General features: G+C 40.8%; 1 protein-coding gene across 1 annotated transcript; it reads left to right on the forward strand.

Annotated features, from left to right (window-relative positions):
* The first annotated feature begins 446 nt into the window (after nt 1-446).
* Nucleotides 447-16877, forward strand: Fam216b (family with sequence similarity 216 member B). The gene is given in 6 exon segments (XM_052190254.1): nt 447-545; nt 2214-2334; nt 4443-4610; nt 4613-4647; nt 15914-16093; nt 16671-16877. Coding segments are annotated over 6 exon segments (810 nt in total).
* The last annotated feature ends 1839 nt before the right edge of the window (nt 16878-18716 follow it).

Raw genomic sequence — 18716 nt, forward strand, 5'->3', positions numbered from 1 at the left:
TGCAAGAGCAGCCACTGCTGTTAACCACAGGATAATCTCTCCAGCACTGGATAATCTTATCATCTTCTCTAATTTGAAAAATTTCAAACTCCTAAAGACATAGGCATTTTTTAGAGTCATATAACAGCACTATTAAAAATTATAAATAATTTTATATTCTCTGTAAAAGAAGTAACTTATGTAAACTGTAATGTCTCTACAAGCTACCCATGCAGGAAGGCAAGGGCTCTGGATGATTCCTTTGGCCACAGGGAGGGAGGATGGGAAAAGATGGGGAACTAGGAGATTGCAGAGATTACTTACTAGGAAATAAAAAATATTTTTCTTTGGACAAAATAGTTGCTAATCTGCTTACTAAATGCCTTAGGTCCATCTCCAAAGCTGGTTAAACAGAATGAAAACTGATACTGTGTTTGTTATCCTTTGAAGGTACAAGATAAAGAAAAATGCGGAGAGACTTGAAAAAGCAGTACAAGCACCAGAATGTTCCACAGATACCCCGCATTCAAGTCCCCGCAGTGGCTGCTGACAATTCATTACTGAAGGTGCGACGCCTTGTTCAGAGGGAAGGGCTTCCCTTCTTTCTTCAGAGGGTTGGGGACTTTGTGTACTGTTTGTGTGAGAGGTAGATGTTTGACCCGCATGTGTGACTGCTGAAGGAGTCAGTGAATGAGCACTGGCAGAGCCTCACCCTATGCTCCCTTGAAGGTCAGAGTCTGAGAAACTGTGTCTCCTTACAAGGCTGACCCACCACCATGGGGACTCACTAATTGGCAACATCAACAGCTCGGCTTCCTGCTTGATCTGTCAGCTTCTTTCCCACCGAGCTAATTCACATAAAAACATTCACATAAAAACTCTCTTTAAAAAAATCATTTGTCTTGCATCTCTTTCAAGAAAGATAGGGGACAAAGTCAGAACATGAGGAGTGTAACCTGATACTTCTCCGTATGTGTAAAGTTTTGCACAGGTGAGGAAGTAGGCATAGTTTTTCTTGATAAAATAAAAACTACAACTCTTTTTTATCTGATGTAAGGGAAATTCTCATGGCACTAGAGAGCTTTGCACTTGAGGTGGGCTAGCAATTTTCTTATTATCTTGTCTCTGCAATCATGCGAAAGGCTTAATTAGTTACTCAGGAATGAAAGTCATTTTCTTCCTCAAATATATTCTAATACAGAAACAGAGTGAACTGATGTCTTACATTGTGAGTCTCTTGGCCTTACTAGTTTTACTCTGTGTTTACTTCTAATATAAAATTTAAGGGCTCTAGATCAAAAAGAAAAAAGAAAATAACAAACAAAACAAAACAAATTTGTCTCACAGACTTCTGATTTTAGTCCCCCACAAAATGTTTAACAAGTAAATGTCACCTTTACCTACATTTATATGTAATAGTTTAAGTGCAGTTTTCCCCACATGGTTTTTAGTTGGCTTTGAAATTTGTGTTGTTTTCGTACTTTGTATGCAAGACAAAGTTATTTTAACTTGATATTTCTAGGATGTGATGCTGTTACCATAGTTTCTCCTCATTTATTTTTGAGACAGGGTTTCATGCAGCCCAGGCCCAGTCTTTGTCTTACAGTGTAGTTGAGGATGACTTTGAACTTCTGATCTTTCTACCTCCCCATTCCCAGACCTCTCTTAGTAGGAGGATCTTACTGTGTAGCCCTGCTGGCATGGAACTCACTGATAGACAAGGTGGGCCTTGAACTTGTGTCCCTTTAACCTGTGCCTCCTATGTGCCACCACTCCTGATTTCCTGTTTCCATAGCACTCATTTACTGCCAAGGTGGATATCATTGCCCATTTGAGCATCTATCTCCATTCCTTACTGGAACTTTCCACTGAACATCTCAGCTGTCTGGAATCCTCCAAACTTCAGACCCTGAATACATTCCCAACATATTTTTCTCAATTAAGGACCAATAAAATCCATATATATCCCAGAAGCCTTATATCTCCCCCAGGATAAAATTATTATCTATATAAACTAGCACCATTTCCTTCACTGCTTTCAGCATCATCATGCAAGAAGAATATTGTTTACACAAATGGTGAAAGGGAATTTCCTGATTATTCATGTCTCATGTGCTTTAAAAATAGCTGTAACCTTAAGAGAAGCATCTTATTCCTATGGACACTCATTTTGAATGTATTGCACACTTTTAATTACGTAGGGATTTATCAAAGTCACCTCTTGGTTCTGACAGGACCTAAATCAAGGGCAGCGGCGCTACTTGTACAGCATCATGAGGATTTATGACTCCAGGCCCCAGTGGAAGGCCCTGCAGACCCGTTACATTCACAGCCTCGGGTACCAACAGCATCTGGGTGAGTTTAACTACCTTACTAGAACCAGGCATATCAGTAGGTGACTTATTCATTACAGCCAGAAGTCACATCTCCAGATAAATAATTCTAGAAGAATGGCCTCTGCCGACCTATTTTATCAACATGGTTGGCTAACCAAGTTTAAAAATGATTATCCCTGACAATAGACAGTGAAGTTTTATAGGTGAATTAAGAGGGTTTAAAGAAATTAGAGTATTGATTCTTATAAAATGTTAACAACTCTCTGAGATTTATATGAACTTGATCTAGTAGATCAATATCCTTGGACTTAGAAAGCCAACATAAGCTCAAATGATGACTCCCCTCCTTACTGTTTATGTAAGATCAAAGATAGTTTTCTCCCGACAATAATAACTACATTGTTTGAGCATTTGGCATAGTCCATACATCCAGCCAAGAACATTATGTACAATATCTCACTCTCTTCCTACTTTATAGTTTTGGAACCAGAACCACAGATGAATCATGTAATTTGGTGAAGAGCACTCAGCCAGTCATTGTCAATGAGGACTTCAGGCAAGAGATGGCTTCTCTAAGGACCATAGCGTCTATCTGCTCATACTTAGCTCTTTCTCCTTTTCTACCAAATCCATTTATATTTTACAAAACACAGATGACACCATGGTTTCAAGAGACATGAGCAGACCATAAGCATCAGCTTCCTGAAGGCCTCATTGACACTAAGTCCTTTATCTTACAAGAACATCTCTAGTTGGCTCGCCCCTTCAACTGCACAATTCTCCCAACTCAGGTAGAAAACTGAAACCCAGATGAGTCAAATAACTTGACCAGGGTCATACAACTAGCAAACAAGGACCAGGGACTTGGTGACTACTGAAGATTATCTTCTTCGATGTGATGGAAGCATCATCTTGTGTCTCTATTTTCAGAGATAAATACCAAAGAAGGCAATAAGCTTAAAAGAAGACGCATTTACTAGTGTTCATAAAAGCTAACTGCCATCTTACTAAAATGCAGATTTACCAGGCCTTGCTTGCTAGGTTTCTAATTCAGAAGGTCTTTGAAGAGAGTAGAATTCTAAATTATAATGGGCATTTCTTTAAACACATAGATCCAGGGAATCCAGTGGGTACTGTAAAGACTGTACTTTAAAAAAAAAAAAAACACTGAAAGAAACCATATATGTCTGTTTAATCAGATATTATCCTTCTCTGCATTAAAGGAATTTTGCTAAGACAAGTTACAGGGAAGGTCTACTCAAAGTTCAAGTTTCTTTCCAATCTTCTTTGACATACAAGTTGATGACTATAGTTGTTTTGTTAGTTAGCTCTTCTCATTCATGTGACAGAAAATCTGCCAGAAATAGCTTGGTTAGGAAGGACTTAAGTTGGCTCACGGTCACCAGAGGTATCAGTCCTTCATGACAGGAAAGGGGTGATAGAAGACAGCTTTTCTCATCCTGGCATCCAGGAGGAAGAGAGCTGGGAGTGTGGGTACTCAGTTGGCTTTCTCCTGCTTTCCTTTCCTTTTCTTCTAGCTCTGCAGTCCATGGCATGGGGCCAAACACATTCAGGATGAGTCTCCCCCAGTTCATCTTCTCTAGAAATACCTGCACATCCATACCCACGAGATGTGCCTCAACAATCTTTAGATTATTTATGAGGTCATTCAGATTGACAGCAAGGATTAACCATCATGTTCATTGAAGGAAAAATAAGGCAAACCAAGAAATAAACACTCCCTGGCCTCAAAGATAGTATAACCAGGACATGCAAACCACAGAAGTAGAACTTTTGTACACCTCTGTGAATGGTTTTTTTGTTTTGTTTTGTTTTGCTTTTTTGTAAAAATTTTTGGACTGAAGAGATGACTCTATGATTAAGAACACTTGCTGCCCTTGCAAGGAACTTGAGTTGAGTTCCTAGCACTCAGGTTGGCTCATAGCCACCTGGAAAGGCAGATCTAGGAGTTCTATCACCCTCTTTCTGGCCTCTAGGAACAGTAGGCATACATGTGGTGCATATCCACATACTCAGGCAAAACTTTCACACGCATAAAACAGAACTAAATAGATCTTTCAATGACAAACACTGACACTGAATCCTTTTCATCCCTCCCCTTCCCAGGTTATATCACTCAACAGGAGGCCTTGTCCTGTGCTGCTATACTTAGACATTCAACCATGCGAGCCTCAGCCACGGTCACTCCTCAAAGGACTATTCTCCCCAAAGTCTTCAGCCATGCAAAGAAGTGTCAACCAGCAAAATCTGAATGGAGAGTCAGATCCAGAGCCCCCCACACAGCATGTTAAGCACCAAGACCTTAGACAATGTACAGTCTCTGAAACGGGCAGAGACTGTGTGTTCCTGGCATTTTAGTAGGTGCTTGGTATATGTTTGCTGAATGACAATGAATAAAAGAATACTAATGCAGACTCTAGACCTAGACATAATCCCTAGCTATTGAGCAGACAATAAGCATGGTTGAGCACAAATAATCTGTAAAATAAATGGGCTTTCAAAGCTTTCAAAGTAAAAGCTTCTGTATAGTTCCAGTCTCCCAGAGAAATCTGCAGAACAGCCGGAAGGGACGAGGGGCAGCACCTCTAGCCCTGGGTGACCACTGCCCATTACACATCTGAAACATGCATGAACCCACACAGTCAATACAGATTATAGAGGTTTCTGGAGTCACAGTGTTAGTGGAAAGTGGCATTTGCTTCTTCCTATCCCCATCCCAACCAAGTAGAGCATTTACTTTGGTCCTGCAGTTTCTGGTTCTAGCCTGAGTCAATCACTTTGTGTCATTTTGAAATTTGTGCCTATCAGCCTATTACTGCCAGGGTGAGCTTATACAGTTGCAATTGGCCTTGACACGGGTAAGATAAGTCACGCACACACCTGCCCCTGGCAGTCACAAACACTCTCAGCAGAACAGAAAACAGCCCCAAAGAATTGATCTCCTGTCTTAGCTCTGAAGATTTTAAGAACCCATACAAGACCATGCAAATGAGGAAATAATGAGATAACTGCCAGGCAAGGCCTCTCTGCAGATGGCACAGAGTCACATTAGTTATGTTCACTAGTGACTTTCTTCATCAGGGATTCTCTTGTGTGTGCCAAACATTAGTTATCCCATACAGCCAAGTTAAAAAACTGGCCACTTCCTTATCTGTGAAAAACAAAAAACAAAAAAACATCATTCGTGTTAGCCAGTGACTGTCACCACATGAAGAAAACGGTTGGGATAGAACTTAGTCGACAAGAAAGATGGAACATTCATCTGAAAGGAAGATGTTACAACATTACCAGACCCCTTTCCGGCCGAACCCAGAAAGAACCAAAATCCCTCAAACCCTCATTGGTGATGGTTGTCTTCTCTCTACATTCATTAACATAAAAGTTATAGAATCTGTCAAAAGCTTCTGAAGATCCTCATCGTAGAGTTTACGATTCTACCTGACTTTTCTTTGGGTGGAGGGAAGGGCCATGGCTGTGTCCATCAGGAAGTCTTGGGAAAGCAGGACTCACCTTTGACCAGATGGAGACTTTCCTGCCTCGGCTCATGTCCATCATCAACAGGGGAGACTAAGGGACCATTTACTCAACACGAAGAATCCTCTTGTCAACAGCAGCTCCTGCACTGACTCAAATGCTCCAGGTAGACCACACTGTTAAACTAGGGGTTGTTAGGCAAGCTTTATAAAAAAATCTCAAATACAATCAAGGTGAACTGTGTGAGGTAACTCTCATGATAGAGAACGACGTGGGGGTGGGGGGGAGGGGTGGGAGTGGGGGGAGGGCATCCCTAACAGTCTATGCTAACCTTCCCGCATTTCCGTACAAGCCTTTTATCTCCGTGAACTGCTGACATGTACTTTATCTTGGACTGCTTTTATAATCCGATTGGCCTAGGTCCCTGCTGAGTGAGCATTAGTTCCTAGTACAGGATAACAAGAATAACAAGTAGGTAGGGTCTGTGCTGTAACCTTGCATCAAAAAAAAAAAAAAAAAAAAAAAAACCTCAGACACATTTGTTTCCACATAAGAATTTGCAGTCCTCTGGAAAGGAGAATGTCATAGGCACGTAAGAAGGACAAATGGATTTGATAGATGTAAATCAGCGTGAAGCCCTTCTTTCTAGTTCCCCCTTCTGAGAAGATAATGCCCCCATAGCTAGAGTTCCACACTTGAAACTTGGCAGGATGTGGTAGGTTAGCAAGTTAAAAAAAAGATGCTCACTGAAAAGGACTCTGAGAAAGATAATCAGGGAGGTGGAAAGGACACATGAAGGTTTTAGGTAGCTCTGACGCTTTGATGGTTTGGAGACCATGATGCTGTGGTTCACAGTGAACACCATCAGCACAAGTAGATGAGGGGCCATTTCACCTAAAATTGATAGCACCTGACTGTGGTAGTCAATCGATAATGCTTGTTGAACAATATATAAGTTTTCAAAGAGTCTGCAGTCAGACTGGCTTCTAGCATTGTAATGTATTTCAAGGGTCCCAGGAAGGCTACCTTACTGGTGAGGCCTGGTAGTGGTCAGCAAGGGGCAAGAGATCAGGTCATCCCAGGCACAGGTGATAGACAGTGATGTGGAGTTTCATGTGGAGACTATGGGAGCTATGAGAGGAATCAACTGCAGGGGGATTGATGTGACTCCAAGAGACCCCAGGCAGTTCTTTCAAAAAGGTGGTCATATAAAATAAAATAAAATAAAATAAAATAAAATAAAATAAAATAAAATAAAATAAAATAAAATAAAATAAAATAAAATAAAATAAAATAAAGCAGTCTTAAGGTGGTAATTCTAGGCCATTTGCACCAGGGAGTCAGAAGACTCCACAGCCTTTGGTGCACAGTCTACCAGGAGTGAGTGATCGCCCAGCAGTGCTTTCACTTCTGAGCTCAGAGGAGTAAGGACACAGGATTACAGGCTCACAGGAGAAACAAACTCCAGCCAGAGACAATACCAACTAGCACCAGAGATAACCAGATGGCGAAAGGCAAGCACAAGAACTCTACCAACAGAAACCAAGGCCACATGGCAACATCAGAACCCAGTTATCCTACCACAACAAGTCCCAGATACCCCAAAACCTGGGAAATCAAGAGTCAGATTTAAAATCATATCTCATGATGCTGATAGAGGGCTTTAAGAAGGACATAAATAACTACCTTAAAGAAATACAGGAGAACATCGGTCAACAAGTAAAAGCCCTTAAAGAGTAAACACAAAAATCCCTTAAAGAAATACAGGAGAATATTTGTCAACAGGCAGAAGCCCTTAAAGATGAAACACAAAAATCCCTTAAATAAATATAGGAAAACACAATCAAGTGAAGGAGCTGAGCGGAAACCATCCAGGCTCTAAAAGTGGAAGTAGAAACAATAAAGAAATCACAAAATGAGTTATCCCTGGAGATAGAAAACCTTGGAAAGAATTCAGGAGTCATAGATTCAAGCATCAAAAATAGAATTCAAGAGATAGAAAAAAGAACCTCAGGTGCTGAAGATACCATAGAAAACATTGACTCAACAGTCAAAGAAAATGCAAAATGCATAAAACTGATAACCCAAAACATTCAGGAACTCTAGGACACAATGAGAAGACCAAACCTAAGCATTATAGGTATAGACAAGAGTGAAAATTTCCAACTTAAAGGGCTAGTGAATGTCTTCAACAAAATTATAGAAGAAAACTTACCTAACCTAGAGAAAGATGTCCATGAACATATATGAAGCCTTCAGAATTCCAAACAGACTGGAGCAGAACAGAAATTCCTCCTGGTACATAATAATCAAAACACCAAATTCACTAATCAAAGAAAGAATATTAAAAGCAGTAAGGGAAAAAGGGCAAGTAACTTATAAAGGCAGACCTATCAGAATCACAGCAGACTTCTCACCAGAAATGATGAAAGCTAGTAGATCCTGAGCAGACCTCATACAGACCCTAAGAACACAAATGCCAGCCCAGGCTACTATACCCAGCAAAACTCTCAATCATCATAGATGGAGAAACCAAGATATTCCATGATAAAACCAAATTTACACAATATCTGTCCACAAATCCAGCCCTACAAAGGATAATTGATGGAAAATGCCAACACAAAGAGGGAAACTACAGCCTAGTAAAAGCAAGAAAGTAATCTTACAACAAACCCAAAAGAAGATACCCACACAAACATAAAAAAAACATCAAAAATAACAGGAAGCAACAATCATTATTCCTTAATATCTCTTAACAATAGACTCAACTCCTCTATAAAACAAACATATACTAACAGAAATATTTCTCATGTAAATCTTCAATTTTATCAGAAAATATTTGTAATTCCCCTTTTAATTAATTTAGTAATGGTTTTATGTCTACCATTTTATCTGAATTATTTTTCATGATAATCTTCAATTTTAATATGTCTTTCTATATATTTCCTCTATTTTATCAGAAATGTTTTCAATGTAAATCTTTGATTTTATCACAAATGTTTCTAATTCCGCCTTCAATTAATTTAGAAAGAGTTTTTATATCTACCATTTTATATGTTAATTTTTCCATGAAATAGTCAATTTTAACGTATTTGTCTTTATATTTCTAGAATTATACCAGAAATATTTTCCATGTAAATCTTCAATTTTATCTGAAAATGTTAATAATTCCCCCTTAATCAACTTAGAATTATCTTTATGCCTATCAGTTTATCTGTATAATTTCCATGACAACTTTAACATGTTTTTCTATATATTTCTTCAATTTTATCAGAAATATTTTCCATATGAATCTTCAAATTGATCAGAAATTGTTTATAATTCCACTTTCAATCAACTTAGGAATACTTTTATGCCTACCATTATTATATCTATATAAAGTTTTCCATGATAATCTTCAATTCTAACATGGTTTTCTACATTTTTCTACAATTTCATCAGAAATATTTTCCACATAAATGTTCAACTCTCATAAAATGTTTCTATTTCATATTTCAATTAATTTAGCATCATTTTTATGTGTACCACTTTACTCTTTAATTTTCTATGAAATTGTCAATTTTAATGTGTTTTTCTATGTATCTTTTATTTTATCTGAAATATTTTCCATATAAATCTTTAATTTTATCATAAACTGTTTTTACTTCCCTTTTCAATAAAAAAATTTTAAAAAGGCAGTAATTCTAATATTTCCTTGTATCTTGTGGTTGGTGGCTATTTTGAAAATATTCAAGTATTCTTAGACAATTGTGTATTCTTTAATGGATGACTGTGCAAACAAATCTTTATGCCCACAAAAACCAAGTTGTTTACTTATTGTTTACTTACTAATTGTTTTGAAATAAAAGTACCAATCCCTGAATAGCTCAATGGCTTCTTGTTTTTTTTTTTGATATTATCATATTCTCTCTCTCTCTCTCTCTCTCTCTCTCTCTCTCTCTCTCTCTCTCTCTGTGTGTGTGTGTGTGTGTGTGTATGTGTGTATATGTTTCTCTCCATGACAGCCACCATGAGGTGAGGTAGCTAGGGGACTCTCTCTAAAGCCAGAATGTACAACATGCTGTTTAGAATTACAGTCTCCAAAATTGTGAACTTTAAAAACAATATTTTTATGACGTCCCCAGTCTCTGATATTTCACTACAGCAACAGAGAACAGGCTCATCCAGCCTGTTACATGGCCAGCTCCAGTATACACAGTACCAACTGATGTGTCTCCAACAACTCTATGGCATATCCTTTTAGAAAAAGATTACTTATTTTTGTTTGCTGTGTTTGAGTGTTTTTCGTGTTTGTATAATGTATAATGCAAGGGTTCTTGGTGCCCAAGGAGGCCGGGGCAAGGCCCCAGATCCCCTGAAATTTCAGTTACAGGTAGTTGAGAGCTGCCTTGTGGTTCCCAGTCCTCTGGAAAAGCAGTATCGGCTCTTAACTGCTGAGCCATCTCTCTAGTCCCAATATTGTATGTTCTTGCATTCACATCCCAGACTTAAGCAACTACTCCAATGACCAAAAGCAGAACCTTGAATCATTTCGGTTTTATAAAATTATGTTCTACATGTGCATTCAGCTTTAGGTCAGTGAATCCTCATACACCCAGAATTACACACATGACAGAAGGCATCTACCTTCCCCAATCCCCCTCAGTCTCTCTGTAGTCAGTTCTCTCTGCCAAACTATGACCAGTGGGCATCACAGCCTTTACCACTGTAGTCTGGTCTTTTCTAGAGTCTTACATAAGTAGGTTTTTGTCTGGCTTCTCTTGACTAGTGTCACTCTTCTGTTAGGATTCAACATGTCACATACATCTGCATGTTATTCCTTTCCATTGCAGAGTAATGTTTGTCACAGAGATGTGCCACAATCCAAGCATTCACTCACCTGTTCATTAGTATTTGCATCGTTTCTAGTTTTGAACTCTGAACATAATCACTATAGATTTTGAATGTAAATTTTACTTGAACATTAAATGTTTGTCTTGGAAAGATACCTAGAAGTATAATCGGCTCATAGGTTATATCTGCATTGTATTGAAACATATGTGAGACTGACACGATGTTTTCCAGACTAGTTGTGCAATTTTGAATCCTAGAAATGTTATAGGGTTTTTGTATCCTAATGACAGCCACTGTCCAGCACCAGAGACACGGTCACCATTAGTGACAGTTTCTCTCTCAGTGACAAGTGTTAGGAAAGACGATCGTGAGAGGCCTGGAGATAGTGATGCTGATATTCCTGGAGATTTAAGGGAATAAGCAGCAAGGCTTAACAGTGCACCCTGAAAGGTAATCCTTCAGTATCAGCAGAGGAATGGGGGACAGGAGCAGCCCCTGCAGGAAGGACTGTCCCTGAATAAAGGCGTGGTGCAGCTTCATCGTGAGCTTATTAATTCTTCAGTTCCTTATTCACATTGTTCTCTAGGCTCGCAGTCCCCCAAGCCTGTAGTTATCTATCATTACATAGTAGATTGTCCCAAAAGTTGGTGACTTAAAACCTCATTATTTACTGTCTCACATTTTGATTGGGGGATAGGCACAGATTTGGGCCTGGTTTGGCTGGGCCTTCTGGTTAAGGCTCTCCCACAAGCCTGCAGCCAAGGGATGGGATGAAGCCATGATTTCTAAACATTTGTTTAGGGAAGGACCCTCTACAAAGCTCACTCTTATGATTGTGACAGAACTGTGTACCTTGAGATCTAGTACACTCATAGCCTGGGTTCTTAGGAACTAGAGACATTCCTCTCTTTCCAGTCACAGACATGTCAATAAGGTAGCTCAGAATTGTGACTTACTTCCTTGGGGATAAAAACGTATGTGTGAGGTGGAAGCCAGAGTCATTTATAACCTAGTCTATAACATTTGCTCTTTCTTCTTCTTATTGTTGTTGTTTTGTTTTGGGCATTAGAAATATGCCACCAGGTCCAAATTCTACACAAGTATAGAGTATTCCCCAAGGGCATGGCTGCTAGAAGGTGGAGCTCATTGGGGGCCATTTTGTGGGGTATGGGGAACAGCTGGCATGCACAAGGGTGCAAAAGGAAAGGAAACACTTATTCTTACACAGCCCAGAAAGGAACTCCAACTTGTCTTTCCATCCACATCCCGTCACCCCACTGCTGGCCACATATACACTTTAACTAACTTCTGATCACTCCGTGTAGTCAGAGTTAGCTCTCTGCAGGTAACCATTCTACACCGCAGGCTGTGTTCCTCCACAGCTCTTGTGGGCTTTGTTTTTAAACTCTCAGCACACTGTGGATGGGAAAGCGACACCCAGTAAACTGAAGACACTCAATAAGCAAGGCCTTATTCCTGTGTGATTAATACAGTTGGAATACTATTTGTCAGAATATCATCCATATACTAGACTTGGTGGCAAGCTGTAAAACACATATTCTTGTGTCCCTCCTTGATTCAATGAATCAGAATATAAGAGATAGCATCCCTGATATTTGTAAAGTAAAATATCCGTTCACATTTAAGGTATCACTCAAATTGTCATATGCCTTGGCCCAGAAGAGATACATTTCTCCCTGATAGATTTGATTTTTAAAATTTAGGGGTAAGAGCTGCAGGTGGTAGAGACTTTGAGGGACAAGTAATGGAAATACCTTCCTGATAACCTTCAATATCCTATATGAATAAACTGCTTATTATTGTGACTCAAAAGCCAGGGTGTGTTGCAGTACAGGACAGGTTCTGTTAAAACACTCTTTTCCCTATAGCTGGCAATACTAACTATGCAATATAGTTCCTCCAAAAAGAACCTTTGTCTCATTTCTCAGAATTTGTCCCTATTTGTGATGAAGGCCAGAGAAAAACATGCAAGAGTTCTGCACCTTTCCAATTAAAATGAGCTCCTAATTGCATCAGTGCTTATAGAAGAAACCCTTTTATCTGCCTCATTGACCTGGCTTTCCTCCCTAAACCAGTCCATTGCCTGAAGTGTAATCAATTCCTTCTTTGGAAATCAATCCCTATCTACCTCTGGGGGATGCTCGTGTGTTCTTCTCCACATTAGAGCTAACAGAGTGTGCCAATTACACAATGGACTCAGTCTGGCCAGAAGAGGAAGCGTTTGTGGGTACTGAAAACCACAGTTCAGATAGATCAGAGCACTCACCAAACTAACTGTACAGGGGCTGACCTCTTGAACAACTTCCTGGCTCATGAAGCTCAGTAGATATAAGGGCACCTAAGACCTGTCTAAAATGAAAGTTCTAAAGAAAGAAATGTCTTCCTTTAATTTTTAAAATTACATGTGTGTGTGGGGGGGGGGGCGGGGGCACAGGCCATATATGTGAGTACTGGTTCTCAGGGTTGGTAGAAATGCCTTTTACCCAGTAAACCATCACAACAGCTCATACTTTTTAAAAAGCAGTCCATGAAGACAGTAAGGATGCTTTAACTGCTATCATTAAATGTTAAGGATGGTTAGCAGGTGGATAGATAAAAACTGTGTGATACATACACACAACACAATTTTACTCAGCCATAAAGAAAAATGGATCGGAATGGAAAATATTAAGTGAGGTAACACGTTTTCTCATCTGCAACTCCTACCTTCTAAATGTTTCTCCTGTGTATTTATATGGGAGGAAGTATATGGAGGCTCGGAAGCCAGAGAATAAGCCATAAACATGGGAGTGGGGAGGTCTGAAGAGAGCAGGCAATAGAAAGGAAAGGATGTAAGGTATTTACTGAAGGTGGATGGGTATGAACAGGGATGGGGAAAGAGAGACAGGAGCAGGGCAGGGAACAGGCTACTAACTTAGTATGTGACCGAACGCGATAAGGAAAGCTGCTACTTTGTATGCTAATTGAAATGAAATGAAATAAAATAAAATAAAAGTCAAAGATGTTCCAGAAGTATATCTTTCTATATAAAAATACCCCCATAAATATATGTTTTAAATGAATCGATGAGCTGTGATCTGTGTGGCATTGTGTAAGAAAAGCAAAGACCGGAAGGCAAAGTCCCATATATTCAGAGGGTCTGTAGGAGGGGCATCCATGATTAGGAAGGGCAAGAGGGAATGGGAGAGGCGGTAAAAGGAAGAATATAACCCAGAGAGGAGGAGCAGAGGGGAGAACGTGTGCAGTGTGGAACACTGGAGGATCTGGAAGGTCTGGAGGGAGAACCTGTGGCAACAAGGGAGCACCTGTGGTAGCAGGAAGGCGAGCCAGACAACGCTTTAAGGGCTGCCGATCATCAGGATCCCGCTGCTGGGTTTAGGAACGTTGTCCCGTTCAGGGAGGGCAGCAACTTGGACTCTGGCAGTATGTCTTAGTGAGTGTTCTATTGCTGTGGAGAGACAGCGTGACCGCGACAACCCTTACAGAGGAAAGCATCTGATTGGGATTGGCTTACAGTTTGAGAGATTTAGTCCGTTTTTGCCATGGCGAGAACGGTGACACGACACAGGAAGACATAGTGCTGGAGAAGGGGCTGAGAGTTCTACATCTGGATCCACAGGCCACAGGAAGGGGGAGGGGGGAGAGAGAGCGCGAAAGGTAGGGGGAGGGGCAAGGGGGAGGGGGAAGAGGCGAGAGAACACTATTGGGCCTGCAAAACCCACCTGTGATGACACATAGCCTCTAGCAAGGCCACACCTCCTCGTCTCTCTCAGGTAGCTTTCAGACTAAGCACTCAGATGAGCCTATGGGGGCCATTCTTATCCAAACAACCATAGTGGTGGGACAGAAATGTGGGGCACAGTTCATGTTAATGTGTTCAATCACTGGGTGTCCTACTTTCTGCTTTCTAGAAACTCCCATTTGATCCCACTTTCTCTGCTCCGTTGTACTGAGCATTTCATGTCCACACTATGGAAGGCACAGGGAAAAGCTGATGTCCGCCAAACACAACGGTAGACCTTCATGATGGAATCCTGTCTGCATATTAAAATTGTAGAGCATATTGTTATCACAATGTATTCCATTACTCTGTTAGAACATATTATAATATATGGCCTTATGAACAACTGCTGCTACAGACTCGTGTAGCCAATCCATTGATAAGAGGAATTTGGAACCAAAAAAAAGTGGTTTCAGGTGACGAAACTGAGATGAGGAAAGGTGACGTTCCAGAGTCTGTGTGAAAGGAGACACCCATTTTAGAGACTGGATTTATTGCCACAAATACCGTCTCTTAAGACAGACCACTAGGTGCGTAACAGCTAAGAATCCATTAGAGCTGGGAAATTAAAGTCAGATCAAAACCTTTTAACAGGATGTCAACTGTTTCATTCGGAGAACAGCAGGAGCCTTTCCGTCAGACCTCTTCTTTTTAGCTAATGGTTTGAAGCCATGCTAATTTCAGTAAATGCAAGAATGATACGGATGAATATAGTCAGCACTTAGCACATGAGAAAATGAAGGATTTAAGACAGAAAACACACACACACACACATATATGTTTAAGAAAATCTAGCCCCTGTATAATTTATCAACCAACAGGGGGTTGAAAAGAACAGAAAAGGCTGATACCAAATACACATAAACAGGAGGTTTTTTGCAGAGAAAAGAAGAAAGTCAATTAAGGCAGGGGCCCTGCTGTTTATTGTGATAAATCATATTATTAGAACCCTACTTAACAAGGGATTCAATTGAAAACACGAAGGAAGCATAAATAAATCAGGATCCTAATTGACTGCCTTTGCTTCTGGATGCAAGAAAACAAGGCCACACCTCGCAGCTGTGACTGCAAAGCTGTAAACCAATGCTCTGCCGGGAAGCGTCCCAGGATGGGATGTTTAGGTACATGCCCCCAGTGTGCTTCCAGGAAGGATGAGTATGAGCTGAGCTCTGCTCGGAGTGAATTCTGATGGTTCCGACCAACTGCAAAAGGAGGGAGAGGCATAAACTCACCAAGATTGTCGGGCGCTGGAAGTGGGGAAAAGGGGGTGGGGGGAAAAGCCGCTTCCCCCACAGCTTGCCTGCACTGGACAGGCAGATGCGGGAAACTGTCGCGTGAGCTACTGTGGGACGGGCATTGGCCATGTGAGGCCACCAGACCCTGCTATGGGAGGTGGGAGCAGCGCAGTCCAGAGTCCCTAGGCCTTACAGAGGCCAGGAAGACAGGTTCTAGCTCTTGGGCATTGCAGGATGACACTGAATACTGTGGAAGAGCTAAGAACGAGTCGGGGGTACCAGGGCAGCAGCAGCCCTGGGCCGAAGGGAAAAGGGCAGGGGTGGTGGTGGTGGTGGTGGTGAAGCCAGCTGGAGTGTCCGGCCAGGCGAGAGTGTCCTTGGTCTGCTCTGGCAGCTGCTGGGGGCTGGCCTTGGTGGGTATCATGGTTGGAACGCGGAGAGGCCTCCCTGGCAGGAGATTAGATGTGGCTTTTTAGGGAAAGGCCTATTCCATTGCTCCAGCACTGCGAGTCCAGATGAAAGAAGGCAGTCCATGGTTTTAGAGCTTTGTTGTAGAAAAGTAGAGAAAACAAGAAGGTAGAGAAGTAGAGGCCGGCCATGGCCATGTGGAGAGGGGAGGAAAGGAATGGGTAGAGAGGGGGTAGCAAGAGGACAGAAGACAAGAAAGTAAGAGAGAGAGAGAGGAGAGAGGGCAAACAGCCCTTTTTATAGTGGGGCCAGCCTACCTGGCTGCTGCCAGGTGACTGTGGGAGTGCAGTCTAGCCAGAATACTAGGGGTTTGGGGCATGGCCCTAATGACTGATGGTCACAGAATTATGGAGAGCTGAAGTCTCATGTCAGGAGCCTAAGTGTCTGGGAGTGAGCATGGACAAACAGACCTTCTGTCCCTTGTAGAACTCTCTACTGGGTCACAGGGTTTAAACCTAGCTCAGCCAGAACAGACTGCCTCTCACAGTCCAACACAAGACAGCTTCACGTGTTTTCTTCTAGCTCATCTACTGGATATTTATTGGTGCTGGGAACCGAGTCGCTCTGTGGTTGTTGCTGAAGTCTTTATATGGAAAGAGATGCCCCCATGTGGCTTCCTGCTGCTCCTGGCCTTATTTGTTTGGAGAGTCCTGGCTGCCGGGTGTGAGGCTGCCCTTTGAGATCCTTTACCTCAAAGCCTTCATCCCCATCTTGGCAGTGGAAGAATAAAACAGTTGCAGGAGGCTGCAGGGGAATGAGGTATAAATCCTGAGCCCTGACACAGGTGTTGACAGTTGCATGGATATGTGAGATTTGATCAGAGCTAAGCTTTACACAGTGTTTGTGAAGCTAATTATGGAAGTATTTCTTCTGTGTGTTTTCTTCCATCTTGCTCGTAGTTAGAGGAATTTCTCCAACCATGGGAGCGCAGATAAGCGTGGAATCTGGTTATTATCTATGATTAGGTCACATTCTAGCTATGGTACTAAGAAGCTATACAATTGCACATAAGAGAAACCAGAGCTGTGCCTCAGTTTCTCATCTGAAAACAGGGACCATCCTAGCTCTTCATAGAGCATTGGTCGGAGAAATTCCTCTAACTATCAGTGCCTGGCAGTGTGCACGTTCCTGAGTGTTATCTATTTCAACTTATTTTTGATACTGCGAAAATTGTGGCTTGACAAGTGGCTTCAGAACAACTAATATCCATTATTTTTAGTGTTTGACCATTTACATGGCCCTTTAGTAAGTCTCACATGTCATTAATAGGTAAGTTTGTAATATTTCCTTGAGTTGCTCCGACCCCGTGGTCCCTTACTAGCTAAATAACATCTATTGTTGTTTGGACTGAAACACACATGTACACTACTAAGGTGGCCAAGAATCTGAGACTTGATATGCCATGGGTCTATGGGAAAACCAAACACTACTAAAGGCGCACAGCAATAAAATGACTGCCACCGACATGCTGCTATACCCATAGGTCAAAGCCTCACTCTGCTCACATCACAGAGCTTCCTTTTGCGACAGATGGGAACTAACACAGAGACCCACAACTGGATGATGTGAAGAGTGAAAGGCTTTGGTTCACTCAACCCTACGTGGGATGTTGTCATCAAAGCACTTGAGGCTCAGAGATCTTTGTAGAGGAGGAGGTAGGAGAGTTATAAGAGCGAAAAGTGGTGAATGATGCCAAGGAAACAGCTCATCCAGATACAACAGGAATTGTACACATGCAATGTTGGGTGAAAAAATAATTAATGGAGATTAATTAAAGGTAAGTTTGGCTAAATGAGTTTATAGATAATAATTCCAGAAAAAAAGTTTTTCCCAGGCTATTGACATCTCTCAAAACTTATTATATTTAATAAGGTTCACTATCAAAGAAGATCAATGTGGGTAATTGAAAAAATGGGGAACTCTTCACACCAATTATAAAATGATGGGAAATTGGGTCTTGTGCAACAGTAACACATGTAGTGCCATGAAAATTACAACCATATCACAGAATGGCAGAGATTGAGCATAGCAAGTCAGATCAGATTTTATATACATATATATATTAAACTGGTAAGTTATTTCAAGTAAAACTATATATATATATATATATATATATATATGCAAAAGGTTAATAAGCATTGTTTTACTTGAAATAACTTACCAGTGTATTTTCTAATCTTTATTGCTTTTAAGTCTCAGACTTCAAGATTCTAGTAGCAGCCCTAGAAGCAATGAGCAAGGTGATTCTGTTACTTATCGACAACTTGTCCCCTATAACCAACATGCTGATTCCTGCAATTGTGGATAGCAATCTGAATCCCAAGTATCCAGTCGTCTGTGCCACTGCCACAGATGTTGTTCTTGTGCCGAGTCAGCATGTAGGTAAGCAATCTTAAATTGGTTCTCAAATTCTTTTGATTCTACTTTCATGTTTTCTGATGCTATGTATTTTTATATGTTGAAATAAGTAATATTTTTCATTTAATAGTCTATCCTAAATTTTTCATGAATTATTTTAGTGATAAATTATTTAAATTGACTATTTTTCATTGAGTTATTACATTTTAT

Source organism: Apodemus sylvaticus, chromosome 8, assembly GCF_947179515.1.
Source record: "Apodemus sylvaticus chromosome 8, mApoSyl1.1, whole genome shotgun sequence".
NCBI classification, from domain to species: domain Eukaryota; kingdom Metazoa; phylum Chordata; class Mammalia; order Rodentia; family Muridae; genus Apodemus; species Apodemus sylvaticus.